Source organism: Anastrepha ludens, chromosome 2 (assembly GCF_028408465.1).
Source record: "Anastrepha ludens isolate Willacy chromosome 2, idAnaLude1.1, whole genome shotgun sequence".
Classification (NCBI taxonomy): domain Eukaryota; kingdom Metazoa; phylum Arthropoda; class Insecta; order Diptera; family Tephritidae; genus Anastrepha; species Anastrepha ludens.
In genome coordinates, this window is record NC_071498.1 from 61,690,040 (window position 1) to 61,709,332 (window position 19,293).

Consider the following 19,293-nt stretch of genomic DNA (forward strand, 5'->3'; position numbering starts at 1 on the left):
TAAATTTAAAAGTTTTCTCAAAGCAGTTTTCTATTAAAGCTGTAGATTTCAGTGCAATATTCAAAAAATCAAACTTCGTAAATCCACTGACTCAGCTGAGATAAACAGCTATATTTTGCCTCAGTAGAGACAAACAAAAATCCTACTACCCACCCTTTTGGTATTCTGTGCATAATTTTTGCGCTTCAATTGAGTTACCGTCAACAACAATATCAACAACCAGACCGCTGATATTTTTTAGAAATAAGTAAATAACCATATTACAAGCAACAAATGACTAAATCGACTTAAATTATTTACTTATATACAGCCAGCACATCAAAATTTGGACCAATCGAACAAAAGTCATATAAATACAATTTTCAAATTTTATATATAGTAAATATTAAAAGAAATCTTCAAACTTTTCATCACCATTCCACGGTTTTTAATTTGAGTTTTTAGAAATACTTTTTCTGTAAAGCTTTACGACTTTTTAAATTTAAGTTAATAAAATACAAAATTAGAGTTGCCAAAAAAACTAGTTGACAGGTGTTGCGTATTTTTTCCATAAATAATTCATGCTTTTTGGCCCTCTCACAAAACAGTTTTTGCAGTCTTCAATCGGAGTTAAAATCGACACTCCGAAACGACACAAATTTTAGTAGAAATATTAAAATGTTAATAAATTATTTTGCGAAATAGCGCTGCAATTTTAAAAATTTTATAAATCACTAAAAAAAATATTTAGCAAAACTTAAGGGGTTATATGCAGTTAGAAGGCCGAGAAAAGCAAGTTTTCCAGAATTTTTTCTGAGAAAAAATTTTAAATTTATTGATCTAAAAATGTGTACACATATTATGTAATCTTTAAACTGTATTTCAAGACTTAGTATTAGTAAAAATATTTATTTGGAAGGGGTCTACAGTTGATCTCCGGGAGCTCCTCTCAAAAAAGACGTTTTGCGGTGACCACTATATCTCTGAACTGGATCCTCTGAAATTAAAAAACCAAACAGATTTCGTTAAACTAATGTTAAATCTAGTAAGTAATCGAAGGATTAAGCAAAATAAATTTTTTTGACAAAATGGCGGTTTCTCAAAAAAAAAAATAGATTTTTGTGGAAAATTTCGGCCTTATACTGTTTATAAAAAATATATATGTATTTATTGGTATTAACGATATTAAATTTTCTGTGTGTATTCTTAAATATATGTACATTAAGAAAAAAAAATTAAACAAAATAAACGATTTTTAAAAATTCTAACTGCATAAGTTACCCCTTAAGTTACTGGCAAATTACCGGATTATTTTTACATGAACAGACCTCATGTACACATGCATGCAACAGTTGTAAAGGAGCTTTCCAAAGCAACGCCTAGATGTGAGTAGTAAATAATTCCTAGACGGTACCTTTTATGTCACCTTTGACATTTGTCAGGTAGAAAAATCTACAATTTTACATGATAGAACCACTCGTTAAAATTATTGGAATTTATTATGGAAATTCTCGATCTTTATGAACAACATGTCGCGAAATTCGTAATTTTTCTGGTGGAAATAATCGCCCGAATGAATCGACAATTCAAAGATTGGTGAAAAAATGTCAAGAAATTGGTTCTGTCGAGGATAGAAAAAGGGCTGACAGACCAAGAACTGGGGGTCTGTTGAGAATATGTAGCTGCTGTAGCCCAAAGTGTTGCTGTACAACCTTCAGCAACGATATCTCGACGTTCGCAACAGATAGGAATTCATTAATTCACCGTTTGAAGAATTTTACCTGTGGATGTGTTCTTGGTGGACATTTAAATGTTGCAATTTTTAACAAATAATTGCTATGAGCCGTATTTTGAATAAAAATAGTGACACTTGAAAGAATTTAAATTTTTACATGTTTTATTTTAAAACAACACCTGGCCGCGTCTTTTGAAATATCTTTTATTTACAAGTATCAAGTATACCTACAGTGTGTGCAATATGCATGTGTTCCAAATTATGCTTCACACACATTTTTATTTTCAAATTGTACAATATTACGATGAAATAAAGCAAATCAATGAAATGTAGTAAATTAAATATAGAAAATAAAGCAAAAAAAACATATTCTTATTGATCGCGGGGCGCGGATGGTCGAGATTTTTTGAAAATATAGCCTTACATACGTCCAGCAGCGCCAAAAATACGTTGAAAGCAAATCGGTTTTTAGAAGGGATAGAATAGAAATAAATATAAAAAAATTGATACATTGTTTATTAGTACTTGAACTTTATAAAGAAATTTATTTTAAATTTGCTTTATAAAAATTAGTATATAAAAATCACGTGACCCAAAGCACAATGAAAAAAAGTTGCTCCACGGTCTGCATCATTTCTCCTCGAAATGTTGATGGATATGTAAAAAGTAAAAAAAATCTTTTAAAATAAAGTTGTAGTTATAGTCTCTCGAGCCGGATTTTTGAATTTCGAAAAATTTTGCAATTTGCGGCATTTTAAAAAGAAGTATGCGTTTTACGTCATTAATGTCACACTTTAATTATATGTATACATTTTTTCTAATAAAAATACAAACACTTTCGAACCTTCCTTTCTTTCCTTTTTCTTTTCTACCAACTTCTCGCCACCAACATTGAACAGCTCAGCCGCTTCTATCGGTTATGCCTCAGGGTTTATTTTTTGTTGAGTCGCATTACTATTATGCAACATTGTTAAAAAGCATTCCTTCTATATATATATAAATCTTATATCCCTAGCATACCATAGCTGTTGAGTAAAATAGTGTTCCTCAATCACAATCGCCTTAACTACAGCAATCTTCATACTTTATTCAAATTACAGGTTTCCCTCGTATAACGCGATAGTTACGTTCCAGAAGAATTGCGCGTTATGTAATTCCGCGTTATCTAAAACATAGTTTTCATATAAATTTGGGGGTTATGTTCCAATAGGTTTTTTTTTAAATAAAATACATACAAAATAACAGATGCACATATATTTCAACTCAATACTAAAGTTCAGACTTTCTTATACAATTAAAAACACAAGATATCAATAATAATACATATGTACATACATATTTCAAAATTCAAAAAACAAAATTTAAATAATTATGTGCACATTAAAAAATTTAAAAACAAACTAAAACAAATTAAAGGTTTATTAAAAACTTTAGCAATAGCTTCATCAGAAGATATTTCTTTAACATATATTAGTTTTCGCTATTGGATAAGAAACTAGTTGTGGGACCTTGTGGTTCTTCTACTGGTTTTATAACTGCAAAATCTGTTATCCGTTTTTGGTGGGTGGTTTTTTTAAGCTCCTTTTCAATTTCGTAATAAGGTGCTAGATAAATATCTATTCTATCTATCTAAGGAAAAAAGGGTAATTCCCGGTTTACATTAAAAATACATTACATATTATAAATATGTGGTACGCAAATTAGTGTTACCAGATTTTATAATTATGTATTTTCCCCTTCGCGTTATATTATATAAGCCTAAATTTCGCGTTGTACTGAAACCTAATTTTTCCAAATCGCGTTATATCGAAACCGCGTTGTATAAGACCGCGTTATACAAGGGATACCTGTATATGTATAGGAGTGTGAAACGTTGAAAATCTTTGAAAGCATGGGATTGAGCTTTGACTAGGGTGGCTACAGTAAACTTCAAGTAATAGAACAAATTACACCTGGGCTCTTACCCTAAATCCCTTTAGTTATAGTACCTACTCACCTCAATACCTGAAGACAGCAGTCACATTATGCGCATTCGGCTGCATTATGCTCTAAGTTTACAAGGTGAAGTCCAAAATAAACAAGATTGAGCTAAAATAGAAACGACAGGAGCTTTGTTCTGATAACTTCGAGTTTATTTATTCCAAATAGTCTCCTCTGGCCTCGATACATTATTTTGCGCGATCTAAAAGCTTTTTTAAAGAGTGTTTCAGGCCATTGACCGGAATGTCCTTCAGGATGTCGGTACAAGTCTTTTGGATGACCTCTACGGAAGCAAAACGTTTTCCTTTCATGGCCAAATGCAATTTTCCGAATAGGTAGAAGACACAGAGAACCATATCAGGCGAATACGGTGAGCGATTGATGGTTAAAATGCGATTTTTAGTCAAAAAATCAGTCAAAAGAGTAGATCGATGAGATGGTGCATTATCATACAATAAGCGCCAGCTTCCTCCTTCGCGGTATTCAGGGCGAATTCGACAAATTCGGTGCAATAAACGCCTCAAAACGCCAAGATAGAAAATTGCATTGATGGTTTGGCCTGTTGACACCAACTCCTTGGAATCGTAAAAACAATTGAGCATCGACTTGATTTTTGACTTCTCCAAACGTGATTTTTTGGGTGGTGGCTCATTTGTGGCCTTCCATTCGGCCCTTTGACGCTTACTTTCAGGTTCATGTTGGAAATACCACGTTTCATCATCAGTTACAATGTTGTAAAGGAAGTTTCCGTCTTTTCTCGTATCTTTAATGAGGTCTTTCGAATGTTGAATTCGGAGCAATTTTTGGTCCTCAGTTAACTTGTGTGGAATGAAACGTGCACAGACCTTTCGTAAGCCCAACTGATCAGTTAAAATGCGATAAATCGATGTTTTGGAGATATTCAAAATCGATTCCACGAATTTCAACGATGATTTCAGTTCATTTTTTATAAATTTACGAACATTTTCGTTGGAGTTTTCGGTCATTACTGATTTTGGGCGGCCCGTATGTTCATTGTTATTTATGTCGTCACAATCATCTCTGAAACGTGTAAACCACTCATGAACTCTGGCACGAGATAGACAAGCATCGCTATAAACTTTTTCATCAATTCAAATGTTTCCGTAAACGTTTTACCGATTTTAAAGCAAAATTTGATATTAGCTCTTTGTTCGAAACTCATTTTTGTATCGACGACACAAACATACTTACACTGTAGACACAATAACTTCGCTTCCACTGAACCGAAGGTCACCAAGCTTTCACTGAAAGTCTGCTCGGGATGTAACTTCCAACGCACTAACTCATTAAAAAGATGGCGCCATCAAACAAATTTTTATGATGCCAGTCTTGTCTATCTTGGACTTCACCTTGTATATTCCTATGTCTTCCTTTTTTTTGGTTTAACATTGCATTAATGAATTTCACTGTTTTAATTATTTACATACATTTTTATTTTTATATTAAAGTTTTGTTTCTTCAAAACATATGTCTTTTTCAAATACTTTTAGTAATGCTTTAGGAGTAACGTAGTATTAAACTTAGCTTCAAAAATAGTTCATTATACAATATATTGTTCCAAACAGGTAAAGAAAAATAGATTTTAAATATTAAATCCATTAAAATTCAAATTAAATTTATGCTTATAAGTTATCAAGTCTTGCTGCGGCTTATAAATATTGCGCTATGGGAATGCTTACTTTGTTTTGCTTATGATGAAAATTAAAAACAAAAAAAAAAAAAAACAATCAATAACTTAAAAAATAACTAGCATTAGTTTCTATATTTAATCACATATTTATATCTGAAAAATATTATTTAGAGGTCTAAGCCTTTACTAATTTTATAAGGAATACGCTTTCACGCCGGAATGTGCGTTGGTTTGTTTAATTTGTTTTTAATCGGTAAATTAATTGCCGACTTCACCACTTTTACTTCTTTCACCTAACTTTTGCTTCATGTCTTCCTTTGCTATACTTTTAAATTATTTGAACTCTTCTCTTAAATTCTAATGCCCGACTATCATGGGTTCGGATATAAAATTCCCCTCGGCATCGTCTTGGGTCTCCTCGTTGTGCTCTTCGTGCCGGTTCATCATATCGAATGATGTTTGCTCCATATCATTACTATTAGCTTGCAAATATTCACTAACATCATAGTCGTATTGATTCTGTTCATCGTCACAATCCTCATCTTCCGTCAGACCCAGTTGTGCGTGCAAATTCTTCATTAGTATCTTCACGCCTTTTTCATTTTTCTCCACTACTTCTTTATTCTGCGCCTTCGGCTTGCCACTGCCATTAAGCAAAAATTTTCCTTTCTTGCACTCATTTTTCTGCATTTGGCGTGTCTCCATCTTTCTGTGATTTATAATCTGCTTCCGTTCTTGTTTTTCCAATCGCTTTTTACGCTTTTCCAGCTTTACGGCGCTACCCAACATTTGCTTGCCCAACTGTTGGAATTGTAGCGATTGTTCCTTGAATGCTTTCATCAGCAAATCATCTTGTCGCATCTGGTATTCGTGCTCTTCGCGTGCTAACTTCATTTGTCGCTTGAAGAATTCGTTGATCACTTCACGTTGCATTTGCCGCAAGGAAATCGCTATGTCTTGCAACACTCTGGCATAGCTCTGTTCGCGCTCAACGTTGTCCAACGGCGCCTGTTGCTCTTGCCGTTGCTCTTGCCTCTGCTGTTGTGGCGGCGGTTGATAAGTGGCGTTGCTTTCCTCGTCGGAACTGGAATTCAGTCCATCGTCTCCAATATCAGCAGCAGCACCACCACCACCAGCACCAACGAATTCTAATTTTGCTTGTCGTGGTGCTGGTTTTGTGTGTATTTCGGGCATCCGCATCAGACGTTTTGCCGGCATTGTGTTGTTAATCATGAGTGATGGTTTTAAGCGGTGCTTTCGCGCTTCCATCTGTTGCGATTGATGTTGCTGGGCTTGTTGACTGGTAGATGGACCATCGGGAAACCCGTAAAATGGTTGCGTCGCCCGATATTCGTGTGGTGCTGCCGCTATATCTAAGTCGGGCACCACAATTTCATGACGTCGCAAATATGGCTGTACCGTAGGCGGTCGTTCCGAAGCGGCAATGGTGAGCCCACGCGGATTATTGGTAGTAAATTTGCGTTGATATGTTGCAGTACTAGCGGCGTTAGTGTTTGTGTTGGTACTGGCGGCGGCGGCTGCGGCATTGCCTTTGGCTGCATTGGCATATACTCCACTGCTGTAGGCGCTACTCAGCCGCAATGCCCGTGATGTAGGATTCATGGCCAGCGGTGGTGGGGGTGGTAAATTTGCAGTTGATATAGGCGTTGTGATTTCACTTGGCGGCACCTTGGCGAAGGGTGCTATACGCAGTGGCGGTAGTGGTGTTGGACTCGGAGTGCTTGTGCTGTTTGGCTTTGGTTGGGTTGTGATTGTTGCGGTGGTTTTGGGTGTAGTGGTGACATTGGGTTTGCTTGTGGCGGTGGTGGTAGTGGCGGCGGGTGAGTGGCGTACTGTGCGTCGACTCAATATCATTATCTCTGGAATACTTTGCCGTTGTTGTGGCTGTGGATGTTCTAGCTGTTCTTCGACTGGCGGCTGCGGTGTCGATGTGGTAGATGCCACTGGGGAATCAGAGTCCTCGTTTGCTTCTTGCTTGATTTCGGTTTGGAATTGTATGTTAGCTGTTGAGTTTTTTTCCTTAACCATAGAGCTCTCGTAACCTGTGAAGAAAAGGTGAAAGAAGATTAGTTATAAATCATTTGATTCTGAATAGAAAATCATTGCACATTTCAACTTCCGTCGAAGAAAGACGTTTTTAATATAAATTTGAAGTGTAGAAAATGTAAACGATTCCACGGGAAACCACCGTTCCTTGTTGTGATTTTATGGAGGTGTCTTCCTCGAAAATTGTATTGGATTTTCGAAATACGAGACAAATGCACCGTTGAGGTTTGCGAATCTAGCTTCGCCCGGTATCACGGATCCACGAAGTCGGATTTTTAATGGCTTCGCCGCGTAGCTTCGACTGAATTTCAACACTGGCCTAGGTTATGTTGCCTTTGTGGACATAAGTCGACTGCGTTTATTGGCATGAATCTACGGCTTCAGAAAACCGTACAATAAAGTCTAGCGCTATCAAGTCGAACAATTTACGTTGGTCTTCGTCTAACTCATCTAAAGGTAGGCCCAGGAAACATACTGTTTCGTGGGAGAGGGCTGTTAGATGAGTAGGTTTTAAAGGGCATGTGAAAAGGAGGTTAGTGTCGTGCGGGGTGCCTTCACATACCGGACATATGTTTGGTATGTCGGGGTCAATTCTGGATAAGTAGGAGTTTAACCTGCTACAATATCCGGAACGTAATTTTGCCCGTGTTACGCGGGCCTCTCGGGGAAGCTGGAGCTCTACATCTTGGGAGCTTAAGAATGTGGTAAGTGTCTCCCGATGAATGCCGTTTATCGTCTGTCTAAACACTATCTGGTCCAGTAGATGTCTGTTCGTTTTGTCCTAGATCTCGTCGGCGTTGAGGAGGTGTCTCCTGATGTGCTTGGGAGGCGGCTCTGGCTCAAGCAGGTGTCTACAACGGTGCACCCAAGCAGAAACTGTTTGCTGAGTAGTTTATTGTGCTCCTTTACTGGAAGCATCTCCACCTCGGCCAATTTACGTCATCTACGTCGGAGATAGTCATTACCCTCAAGCCGTTCATTATAAAGTTATATCACTTGCATGTTCTGCTCAATAATGCAGCTTGCCCTGATTAGGGAGCTGTGACTGAATAAAAAATGCTATTGATTGATAGAGACCATCAAAAAATTATATACTGAATAAAAAAATTAAGAAACGGCGGATCCCGTGGTCAATATAAGACCAAAATCTACCGAATAATTTTTACCAACCTGTATCAGCTGGTTCCTGCTTTACTAATCCCAAACGAAATCCAAATATGGGATGAGCCAAGCCATTCTCTTCGTCCGATTGGTGACCCTCAACCGCACCATCTAACGAATTTTTGCTTCCGCTTCCATAGCCACCTTCTACCCCCGATATTATCAATTGGCCCTCGTTGACACCATCACTGCCATTCACAGTGGCACCATTGGAATTGTCACCGTCTACCGATGTAGCCGAATTACCACAATCACTGATCGAACGGCCCGAGCAACTGTTATTGGCATTCTGCAACATTTTATGCAACTCCTCGTAAATCGCTTGCGGTATCATTTTCGGTATTATGCCATTGCGTCGCGATGTTCTATAAGTCGATTTAAGAAATTTCCACTTGGTTGAAATTTGTATGTGTGATTTTTTTCGAAAGCCGCGTGTATGCATTATTCTTTCCACTTTACGGAACACCAATTCGCTCTTCATTGCCTTATGGTTGAGCATATCGAGAGCGTTTATCTCCTGCATAATGGTCAACACCTCCATAATCTCGTTGGTGCGCCATAGGTTACGTTCGCGTCCAGTCTCCATGCGTGCTGGCGGATGATTGTTGTTTGGTATGGGCGTAAGTAAGGCGTCCACGTCGCCGACAATGCCAGTAGCGGCCGCTGCTGTATTCAGTAATTGATTGATGTGTTGTTGCTGATGTTGCATGCTTAATGCTATGCTCATTTCTGGACTATAACCATTAAGGTGATATTGGAGCCGCGGCATCAACATTTATGAGCCGCTTTGGATTTACTGGAGGAGTGGCGAATGGGATGTGCGACCTGGAAATGGGGGAAACAACGGAGTTATTAAGGTAATGAAGCTACTATTTTATAGAAAATATTTGTACTTAGAAAGTAGAGTAGAGTCTATAACAGAAGTGAAAATTAGCTATCGATTCGTTTTCAGAAATGAATCTCTACTGAAAATATTTGCGAGAAATTCTTATTTATAACAATTCTCAGAACTAAAATCAAACAAAAAAAAAAAGAAACAAACAAAAAAGAACGGATCGCTAAGAATTAATTTACAATTAGTTATAATTTATTTATTCAGTGTCGAGACTTCAAAAGGTTTACCACTTAGGAATCAGTGGTAATTGTGGTTGTTGTTGCAGTAGCATAACACTCCTCTTGAAATTACGGGGAATGCTGCGGAAGTGAAACCTGATATAAATCCGGGTTGTTCCGGTTACGTAGAACCGATTGTCATGGAAACGCAATCGCTTAGCTTACTGGAACTCGAGAGACCCGTCAATATGATTAAAGGCACACACTAAGCCAACAATACGTCTCAAAAGCCTGTTGAGGAGTAAATGTGGGGATTTCAATGATTCCATTCTGATAATATGAATATCGAAAATGAGGCCCTGTCTATCTGTAATCATAGAAATCATCGAGAATAACCCGCATATGGCACTTTTTCCATTACCCAGAAATTGAAGATTAATTAGAAAACTCTTTGGAACCATTTGCATAAAAAATGTCGTACATTTGTTATATTGAGAAAAAGCGACACACCGGTAGGGGGAAAAATTATAAAAAATCAACTGAATTTTTTCAGCGGCTTAAACTTGTACTTCATTGCACTAAAATTTAATAAGCCATACAACTGCATACCGGAAATGCTTCTAAACGTCTGATGCACCACAGATTGGAGTGTTTTGTGGCAAGCCCGAACAGAAAATTGGCGAGCTTTCTTCTACAATAAAACTTGGAAGAAAAGTTGATGGTTGGTATTTTTACAGAACACAATCCAAAGGGGCAGCAGATGACGACCATTGGAAGCATTGACGACTCGGTTTGCCTGTCTTGCTTAGAGGAGCCGGATAGCAGTGAGCATTTTCTATGAGTTTCCTGCTAGAGCAAGGCTGCGAATTTTGGGTTCCGAGTATAATTCGTTCTCTCAAACTGGAGGATATTTTTAGATTTACCAAAGAGTCTGGAAAATACTCACAAGTCTAACTACCTCTATGTATCAATTCTATCCTATCTTTTTCACTCTGTTACTTCTCTCCTTTCTTCCTGGACTATGTTGTTGTGTTTGTAGCAGCATACTACTACTCCTTGACTATCTACTATTTCACTTTCCAGAGCTTTAAATACAATGGGCTTTTTAGCCTGAGTGTTTTAGGAGTTACAAAACTCTCGGTGCTTCTTGGCTCGACTTTTTCAAATTTAAATTTCAAAAGTTTGATGGAAGGTTTGTAGAATTTTTCTAGTTTTTTCGGAAAGTTATTGTACTTTTTTTTAATTTTGTTTTAAGTTTGAAACTTAATGGGTTTTGTTAGACAATTAATCATACTGTATGTGGGTTTGCTTAGACAATTAATCATACTTTCACACCAAAATAAAGAACATTCAAAAATAAACCAGAAAATTAGTCAAAATTTGTATCTGCTATCGTTTGTCGTGGGCTGTATATAACTGGATGATGTTAAAGAAACTATAGTGGATGAATACAATTTTTCAATCTTTCGGACTCCGTTTATTTATTCGAAAATTAAAATATTTATAAATCTTTACTACAAAAACAAACGAAATTTGCGATTCTTATCTACTTTAACCCCCCGTTGAACCGGGTCTGGATCTGGCTAGATTTTTCTGGCTTTAACTTTTTAAAAAGGTTCCTCAAACAGGACGCAAAAAGGCCAGGCTCGGGTGCCCTACCGAAGGTTTTAAAAACGGTGTCCAACGGAGGGTTAAACTAGCCATTCAAAATTTCAAAATTTATGAAGCCAAGGTACGGTGCCAAACCCCTTTTTCAAAACTTCGACACATTTTACGAATTTAAATAATTTCCCTTTTTGAATCATTAAAATATCTCATAAGATGAAAATGACAATATGTTTCGATAATTATATTAGTGTTACTCTGTTGCTAGCGCTGCGTTATCTTTTGATTTAATTAACAATTCTATTGTTATTTAAGTTAAAAAATAAAAATAAAAAAATATTAAGAGTTTTCTTCACTTTTCCATCCCTGTATATCCCCAAGAATGATTTAATGAAAAATTGTGCAGATTGAAGTGGAAAAATGAGAGTAACTTTGTCGTGACGTAATTATAGATGTGATGCGTGAGACAATTAAGTAGAGTATGTCAAAATAGCGAGGATTTGTAAACAAACAAAAAAAGTTAGGCTAGATTAATGTAAACAAAGAAGATCTTAGAAGAAAAAAAAGTTGCTTATAAACAAAAAAGTAAAAAAAAACTATAATTACGTCAGCTCAACATTTGATACCATCAAATTCACTGACGGCCGATAAGCGCCACACGGCTAGCGCAACCTTCTGCACATATGCACCTTCGGGTTGTTGTAAAATGGACGCTATCTCATCGACAATTCGAAGAATTAAAAACAAAAAAAATTAAATATACTTTTATGGAGACCTAGCACAACTTTTGGCTATAGTAAAACTAAGAAAAATGGTATAGGAGAAATTTCCAATACACCCCCAAAATCTCATTTTATGGCCATAAAACCGTTTTTCAGTAGGTTGATGTGAAAAATCACTCCTAACTTCGCCAATTTCCATCCGATTTCGAATTTGTTTTTTTAGTTCGAAAGAACAAAAACAAGCCTTTTTGACAGAGTTTTGACAATTTTTCTGAAATGACAACTGACGAGACTGTAGGCGGAAGTATTTGGATTTTTTTTATTTTTTCTCTATTTTTTCAACTTTGACATAATTTTTACGATATTATCCGATATTGAGGATTTTTTTTAGTACACTACTGTTATAGTAAATTTAATTTTGCGTCGAATGAGCTATATTTGACTGTAATTGAATTAAAATTAATAGAGTTGTGTGAGTTTTAAGATTTTATTTTTTTGGTATGTAGGTATAACTTACGCTAAATGGGAATAAGGACGCGTTTCGAAGCATGAACATGATAATAAGTGTCATTATAAACACATAATATTTATTGGAGTATTGTGCAGTGCAGCACTGTACGGTTCCAAACTTAAAAATGCATTGGAAACGGCCCTTTGGAGTTTAGTATGGTACGGTACACTCGTCATTCTCTTCATCAGTCTTGAATACTTCTCTGTAAGAAATTCGATCATCATCATTCATCTTAAGTCGTCATCAACTAAATTCCATTGTTTAAATCGAGAAGCGAGCGTTTCAGATTGTCTTCCCGGTAGAAGTAAATCACGAGAAAGATCCTGAAAATCTGAATTTGATACAATGTGTCGTTCTGAAGACTTAGCACCAGACGGAAAGTACTCTTCATCATCAGGCTTATGGTTATCAGTTTGATCATCATCAGCAATGAGTTGAACTTCCTTCAGTTCATGACCTGCAGTTGAGTCAATCATATCGTCCAAGACTACGGGGTTCTTAACAGTTGCAACATCAGCATACTTTATGTGCTTTCGAGTTTTATAATGATGACCGTTTACGTCCGTTTTGCAAAAATAACAATCATCTGGTTTATGATAAGGCTGATGATGCCACATCAGCGGAGAATATTGAGAAATTCGACTTTTCTGGCAACGTTTTGATTTATATCTCTTGAAATTCAATGAAGCAAACAATAAAACTTTGAAGTTTTAATAAGGTTAAATTATAATAACAAACTTCTTTTGTTAATCAATGTACAGTGTGAACTTTGGTACACTTGGGAGCTTTTTCATATTTCTATTGAAAAAAAGTGTTATAATATGTCAGATATTTTCATAAGTTTTAACCAGTTCTGTTGTATGCAGTACAGTGTACTCTTATGTATACATATATACTCCAATAAATATTATGTATCTATAATAACGCATCAAAACAAGTCCTTATTCCCATTTAGCGTAAGTTATACCTACATACCAAATTAGTAAAAAAAAACATAAAATCTTAAAACCCACACAACTCTATTAATTTTAATTCAATTACAGTCAAATATAGCTCATTCGACGCAAAATTAAATTTACTAATATATAACAGTAGTGAACTAAAAAAAATCCTCAATATCGGATAATATCGTAAAAATTATGTCAAAGTTGAAAAAATAGAGAAAAAATAAAAAAAATTCCAAATACTTCCGCCTACAGTCTCGTCAGTTGTCATTTCAGAAAAATTGTCAACACACTGTCAAAAAGGCTTGTTTTTGTTCTTTCGAACTATAAAAACAAATTCGAAATCGGATGGAAATTGGCGAAGTTAGGAGTGATTGTTCACATCAACCTACTGAAAAACGGTTTTATGGCCATAAAATGAGATTTTGGGGGTGTATTGGAAATTTCTCCTATACCATTTTTCTTAGTTTTACCAGACCTACAAGTTGTACTAGGTCTCCATAAAAGTATAAAATCACTGTCGCACAGTGCGGCCGATTCCCAAAAAGCTGGCCAAAAGTCGAAAAAAAAAGTTTCTAGATAGAGTTTTTTTGTCTTTGGGTTGGCTACAGTAATGCCTTGAGTAGTGAAACACGTTCATAGCAACGTCCTGTACCCTAAGTATCCTCTGTATTTTCAGTCGCAACGTGGCCTTCGTTTGAGCATCGTATTACTGTCGATGAATAGTGAAAGTTGTACACATTTGAAAGATTTTGTAATGGAGTAAATTGAACAAAACCAAATGGAATCATCTTCGGAAGGTTAGTAAAATACGAGAAATCTTTAGTACATATCAATACCTCGACACAAAATTTTTAGCTGCAGCAATACGTAGATACATTTTTTGCAATTTTTTTATAAAATTTGAGTTTTCAAACTGTATAGTAATACAATGCCGTCATATGCTGCTTTGAAACCTATTAAAGGTTACTCAAAAAAGTAATGGTTACTGAATAAAACAAGATTCAGCTGCTACCACTTGCTACCTTGCGACCCGGAAAACATAAATTTACATGCATCTTGATTATGTTCTTGAATATACGCTATTTCACGTGAGGGGGTGGCCAATAGGGGTGGAAGGGGGTGGATTTTCAAAATTTTAAGATCAAATTCGTAATCAGCGACCCTGAAAACATAAATTAACATGCATCTTGATTATGTTCTAGAATATACGCTATTTCACGTGAGGGGTGGCTTTTCAAAATTTTAAGATCAAATTCGTAATCAGCGACCCCGAAAACATATAAATTAATATGCATCTTGATTATGTTCTAGAATATACGCTATTTCACGTGAGGGGGTGGCCAATAGGGGTGGAAGGGGGTGGATTTTCAAAATTTTAAGATCAAATTCGTAATCAGCGACCCCGACAACCCCCGAGTAAGAAATTTTGAATCAATTACTTAATTTTTTGAGTTTTGGCCAGCTTTTCGGGAATCGGCCGCACTGTGTGTCGCACAGTGTTATTAAATGATGTACACGTTCAAGTAGCTTTGGAGATATTAAGACTTTTAAAATACGTTAAACTGATCTTTGACCTTCGATATCTCCTTCACTTTTAACTTCCGGACGTAAAATTTTTATTACCATTGTATTTAAACAAATTCCGCATAATTTCCTTCCCGCCTGTAAGTATGCAACAAGTTGGAAATGATGCAATTTACCAACATATCGCATCACTGAGTTCTTCTCAATAAGAAAGATTCGTTCTAAGAAATTCTGTAAATAATACCGAATATTTTACTATACAAAATTGGACGCAACCCTTCAAACAGTGCCCGAACTGCAAGGCTCAATAAATTTATCAAAACGCGTTTAGTTGCACCAAACTAGTTGCACACCACTACGGGCTATTAAAAGGTCGAATAAATAAACCCGCAAATGAGTTCACCCAGCAACTCAGGTAGCTATTCCCTTAGTCCTCGGTTGCCACACTCTTCCTAAGCTAAACACTGTAACCAGCATACAAAATTCTTTCCAACTTCACTTTTAGTTTTCTTCCAGCGAAACCGTGCGTATTCTTTATTTAGACCATTTCCAATTAAAATTTTAGAAGTAAACCTTAAAATGTAAGTTGATATGTCACACTCGTCAGGTTTATCATTAAAAATTTGCTATTGGCCAAATTCTAGAGTCGAAAATACCTTTTTACCCGTGGCTGGCACTCATACCTGCTGCTTTAAGTATATTATCCCTTTTATGCCACAAATATAATACATATGTATATACCATACATCTTTCATACGAAATGTACATCATCCACTCATCCATCAAGAATTGTTTAAAGTTAAACAAAAAGAATTAACCGAAATCAATGAATGAATAAAAAATATTATGATGCCGGAAAACAAAAAACAATTAAAAAAAAATCTGACAGTCAAAACCGTTTCAACTACTCTATCGTTTTGTACAATAAAAATTTAATGAACGGCATTAAAAAGATAATGAAGAACACACATCTACTCATACATAGAAAAAATAAAGTATATAGCAACGTCAACGGCTTGCAATCAAACATACCAGCAACATCATCCCAAAATCTGCCAATGTCTGCTTCCCTATGCTTTTACGTCTCGACTGCGCTGCCACTGCGAAATAGGGCAATGAGAACAAACATCCAGCTGGCGAGAGAGAGCAAACCGATTATAAATGTATTGGCCGCTGTTGGGTTCGGGGTCCACGGACAGCGGGCAGCGGTAAACGCGCGCTCTCAATTTAACTTTGCGGCTTCTAAAAAAAATTTCAATACTGAAATAACCGACACCAATACTGAAATAACACTGTGACAAAGGCAACAATGGAAGTAGCAGCAACAACAAGCTCAAATATTTCTTACAGCAAAGTAGTTACTAGAAAAACGCTGTGCTCGAGTTTTATAATAGCAGAAAATAAAACTATTGACGTCCGGCGCACCTACATACCGACATACCGCTGAACCGATTTAAGGGACACTCCAAATTACAGCTGTATGACTAGCAACAGCGACAAAAGCGAAAAGGGGGGCGACGACGACGGCGACGTTAGCAACTATTGAAATGTCAAAAAGTAAATTCTGCAGCAACGGATTTGCTAAATCTGCGTCACTCCATTTTTGGGCGTTTTCGAAATTTTTTTTGTTTTTTTTCAAACGTATCACTATGTGGCTTTAACAGGTATGTACGTATTTAAATTTAACTTTTCTTTTTCGGTATCGATTTTCCTTAATTTGTATGCAAATAAATTTCACTTCATTGACGTTGGTAGTATGCAAAGTATTTTTCAATATTTTTATTTGTTTGTATTTGTGTGTCCGTATATTTTTTGTTTTTGTTTTTGCTGCGCCACTGTCGCTACTGCCGTAATAAAATTTTCGAAATCCAACCGCACCAAGCGAACCGACAAGACTGACTGAAAAACTGAATTTACGAACTCGAATAATCAACTCGCCACTTTGGCTTTGGCCGCTGAATGCTGGCGGTGGCGGGCTGTTCGTCTGTGAACCTCGTCAACGGCAAAATTTCAATACGGCTGCCATAAAATGCGTCAGCGAGTGCCAGAGATTCGCCACTATTCGTTTTCGTATTCATATTTGTACATATTTCTATAAAAAACAAAAAAAAAAAAATGCGCTTTTTCAACACGTTTTCCTTTCGTTTCCAGTTCGCTTTCAAATTGGGTTTGAGTTATTGATTTCCACTAAAAATGGTGCGTTTTTCTCATTAACACCTTTTCGAAAGTTAACGTTATTTTAATTTAAATTTTTTGTTGTATTGGCTCTGTATTTTGGTTCATCCAATTTGCTAAATTTCCACATGTTTTCGAAACGTTTTTCCATGCTTGTGCGTGTGAATAAATAAAACATTACATTTGTCTGCTCATACAGCTTAGCTTATGCATGTTCATACATACATATATACATGTGCACATATGAGTACCTAACATACCGTTCCCAGCATTTCGATACTATTTTTCTTTGCTATGTTTTGCTTTCAGTTCAGTTTTTTATTTGAATTTTTTTGTTTTTTATTAATGTTTTTTCTTTATCGTTTCTCATTATGCCTTGGCTTGTTTTTCAGTTCGGTTTTCGGGTGTGTGCTCGTCGCGTTCGAAACGAATGAGCGTAGATACGAATAATCGCCACTTTGGCGAGTAGATATCCAACAAAGTGTTTTTGTTTCTTCATTGACATTTCAGCATACAATGTACCAGCATTGTAGAAAAACATTTCGAAAACTCGGCTGTCACGCTTGTTGCTATCACATTCTCACATAACCTCACACACAGCCACAGACACACAGAGAATCTCAACACGCACACATACCTTCAGCCTTGTTTGATTACAAGCGCACACACAGTGAAGTACTCATTCCAACCACCTTTTGATTTGATTCTCAAACCATTTCATCGCTACCACGTGATGGTGATAGATTTCAGTTCAAAATGTTTCCCAGTGAACGATTTATTTGTTGGAAGCAGCAATAATATGCTTTAAATGAACAGTGCGCTTTTTTAGGAAGGGTAATTTTTTACACAAAGTCATGAGCTGACGAAATCATTCATAGCAAAGAGATGGTCATCAGCTGCTTTCTTTTATAAAATCCTATAAAAATCAAAATTGAGTAATCATTTTTTGCTAGATTTACTATCGTATGAACGCAACCAACAATTATGATGGGACTATTTCTCAACTGACATCGCCAAGAGAGTTGATAGCACGATTACCATATATGTATGTATATATGTATAACGTCCAAAAGATCCATGATTCGAATGTTGTTGTTATTGTTGTTGTTGTAGCAGTTCACAAAACTCTGACTGAGCTTGAATTCATGGGTCGTCTTAGTCTATCTCACCTAACGGTAGGCCCAGGAAATATGCAGTTTCGAGGGGGAAACCCAGAGAGCAAGAGAGCAGGAGTGTTAGATGAGTGGGTTTGAGGGGGCATGTGAAGGGTGGTTAGTGTCGTGTGTGGTACTTTCACATGCGGGCCATTGGGTAAGCTTGGGTCAATTCTGGATAAGTATGATGAAGTGGTTAAAAATATAATTGAATGTTATGACTATTTATATTAGTCATTATTTACAAGTGCTATAATTTTTTAAATGTTATTACTGACTGTGTTATAAATGCAATATTTTATTTTTATTATTTATTTTTTGTATCTGTACAACTGTGATATCGCCTACATTCGAAACCGGATTGGCAAATAAAGAAGATGACTGTGCCAAAATAACGCTGGTTGTTGTTGCTGGTGGAGCATAAACATTTCCCATGCCTATACTGTGAATGCTGTTGAAGTGACAGTCCTTGGGTCGTTCCGGTTACGTATAACCGACTGTCGGAGGAACGATGGTCTCACGGGGCACCCGACGTTCGGAGAGCGAGAGTTCATAAAAAGAGTAACAGACTCCCTGTGAGTCTATATACCGGAATGTAGTCATGGGTACATTGTATGCGATGTAGATGCCTCCTCACGTCCCTAGGAGGTGGTTCAATTAAGGTTATTTACAGAGTTTCTAAAATACCCCAATAAGCCGACATCAGATAAACTGAAAATTGATCTATATTCTTTTGAAATCGTTTAATCTGTTACCTACTTCGGCTTCGAACCAAGCCTCATCATCGATGAGAGAATTCAAGCAGCTAACAGGTCATACGCGTCACTAACGAAGCTTTTCAAATCGAAGCTATTAAACAGGCAATGCAAATTGGCTATTCACAAAAGTATCATTAGACCAGTATTATGTTAAGGAGCTGAATTATGACAGATAAAGCAAAACTGCAAGCCTTCGAACGAAAAATACTCGGAAAAAAATGTTGAAGCAATCAAAGATCACGGCTAGTGGCGTATAAAGTGGAACGTCGAG

General features: G+C 36.5%; 1 protein-coding gene across 4 annotated transcripts; it reads right to left on the bottom strand.

The window, feature by feature from the left end:
• Window positions 1–5,446: 5,446 nt before the first annotated feature.
• On the bottom strand, window positions 5,447–16,852 carry LOC128871617 (uncharacterized). 4 transcript variants are annotated; one of them, XM_054113503.1, is made up of 4 exons: window positions 16,369–16,852; window positions 15,968–16,177; window positions 8,583–9,398; window positions 5,447–7,408 (listed from the first exon to the last, which is right to left on the bottom strand). In XM_054113503.1, the coding sequence occupies exons 3-4, from the start codon at window positions 9,346–9,348 to the stop codon at window positions 5,703–5,705; spliced, it is 2,472 nt and encodes an 823-aa protein (XP_053969478.1). In that variant the 5' UTR covers window positions 9,349–9,398; window positions 15,968–16,177; window positions 16,369–16,852; the 3' UTR covers window positions 5,447–5,702. The 4 variants fall into 4 exon arrangements, with proteins under 4 accessions (XP_053969478.1, XP_053969477.1, XP_053969479.1 ...); XM_054113502.1 differs by having other exon boundaries at window positions 16,284–16,852; XM_054113504.1 differs by lacking the exon at window positions 15,968–16,177.
• Between the last annotated feature and the right edge of the window lie 2,441 nt (window positions 16,853–19,293).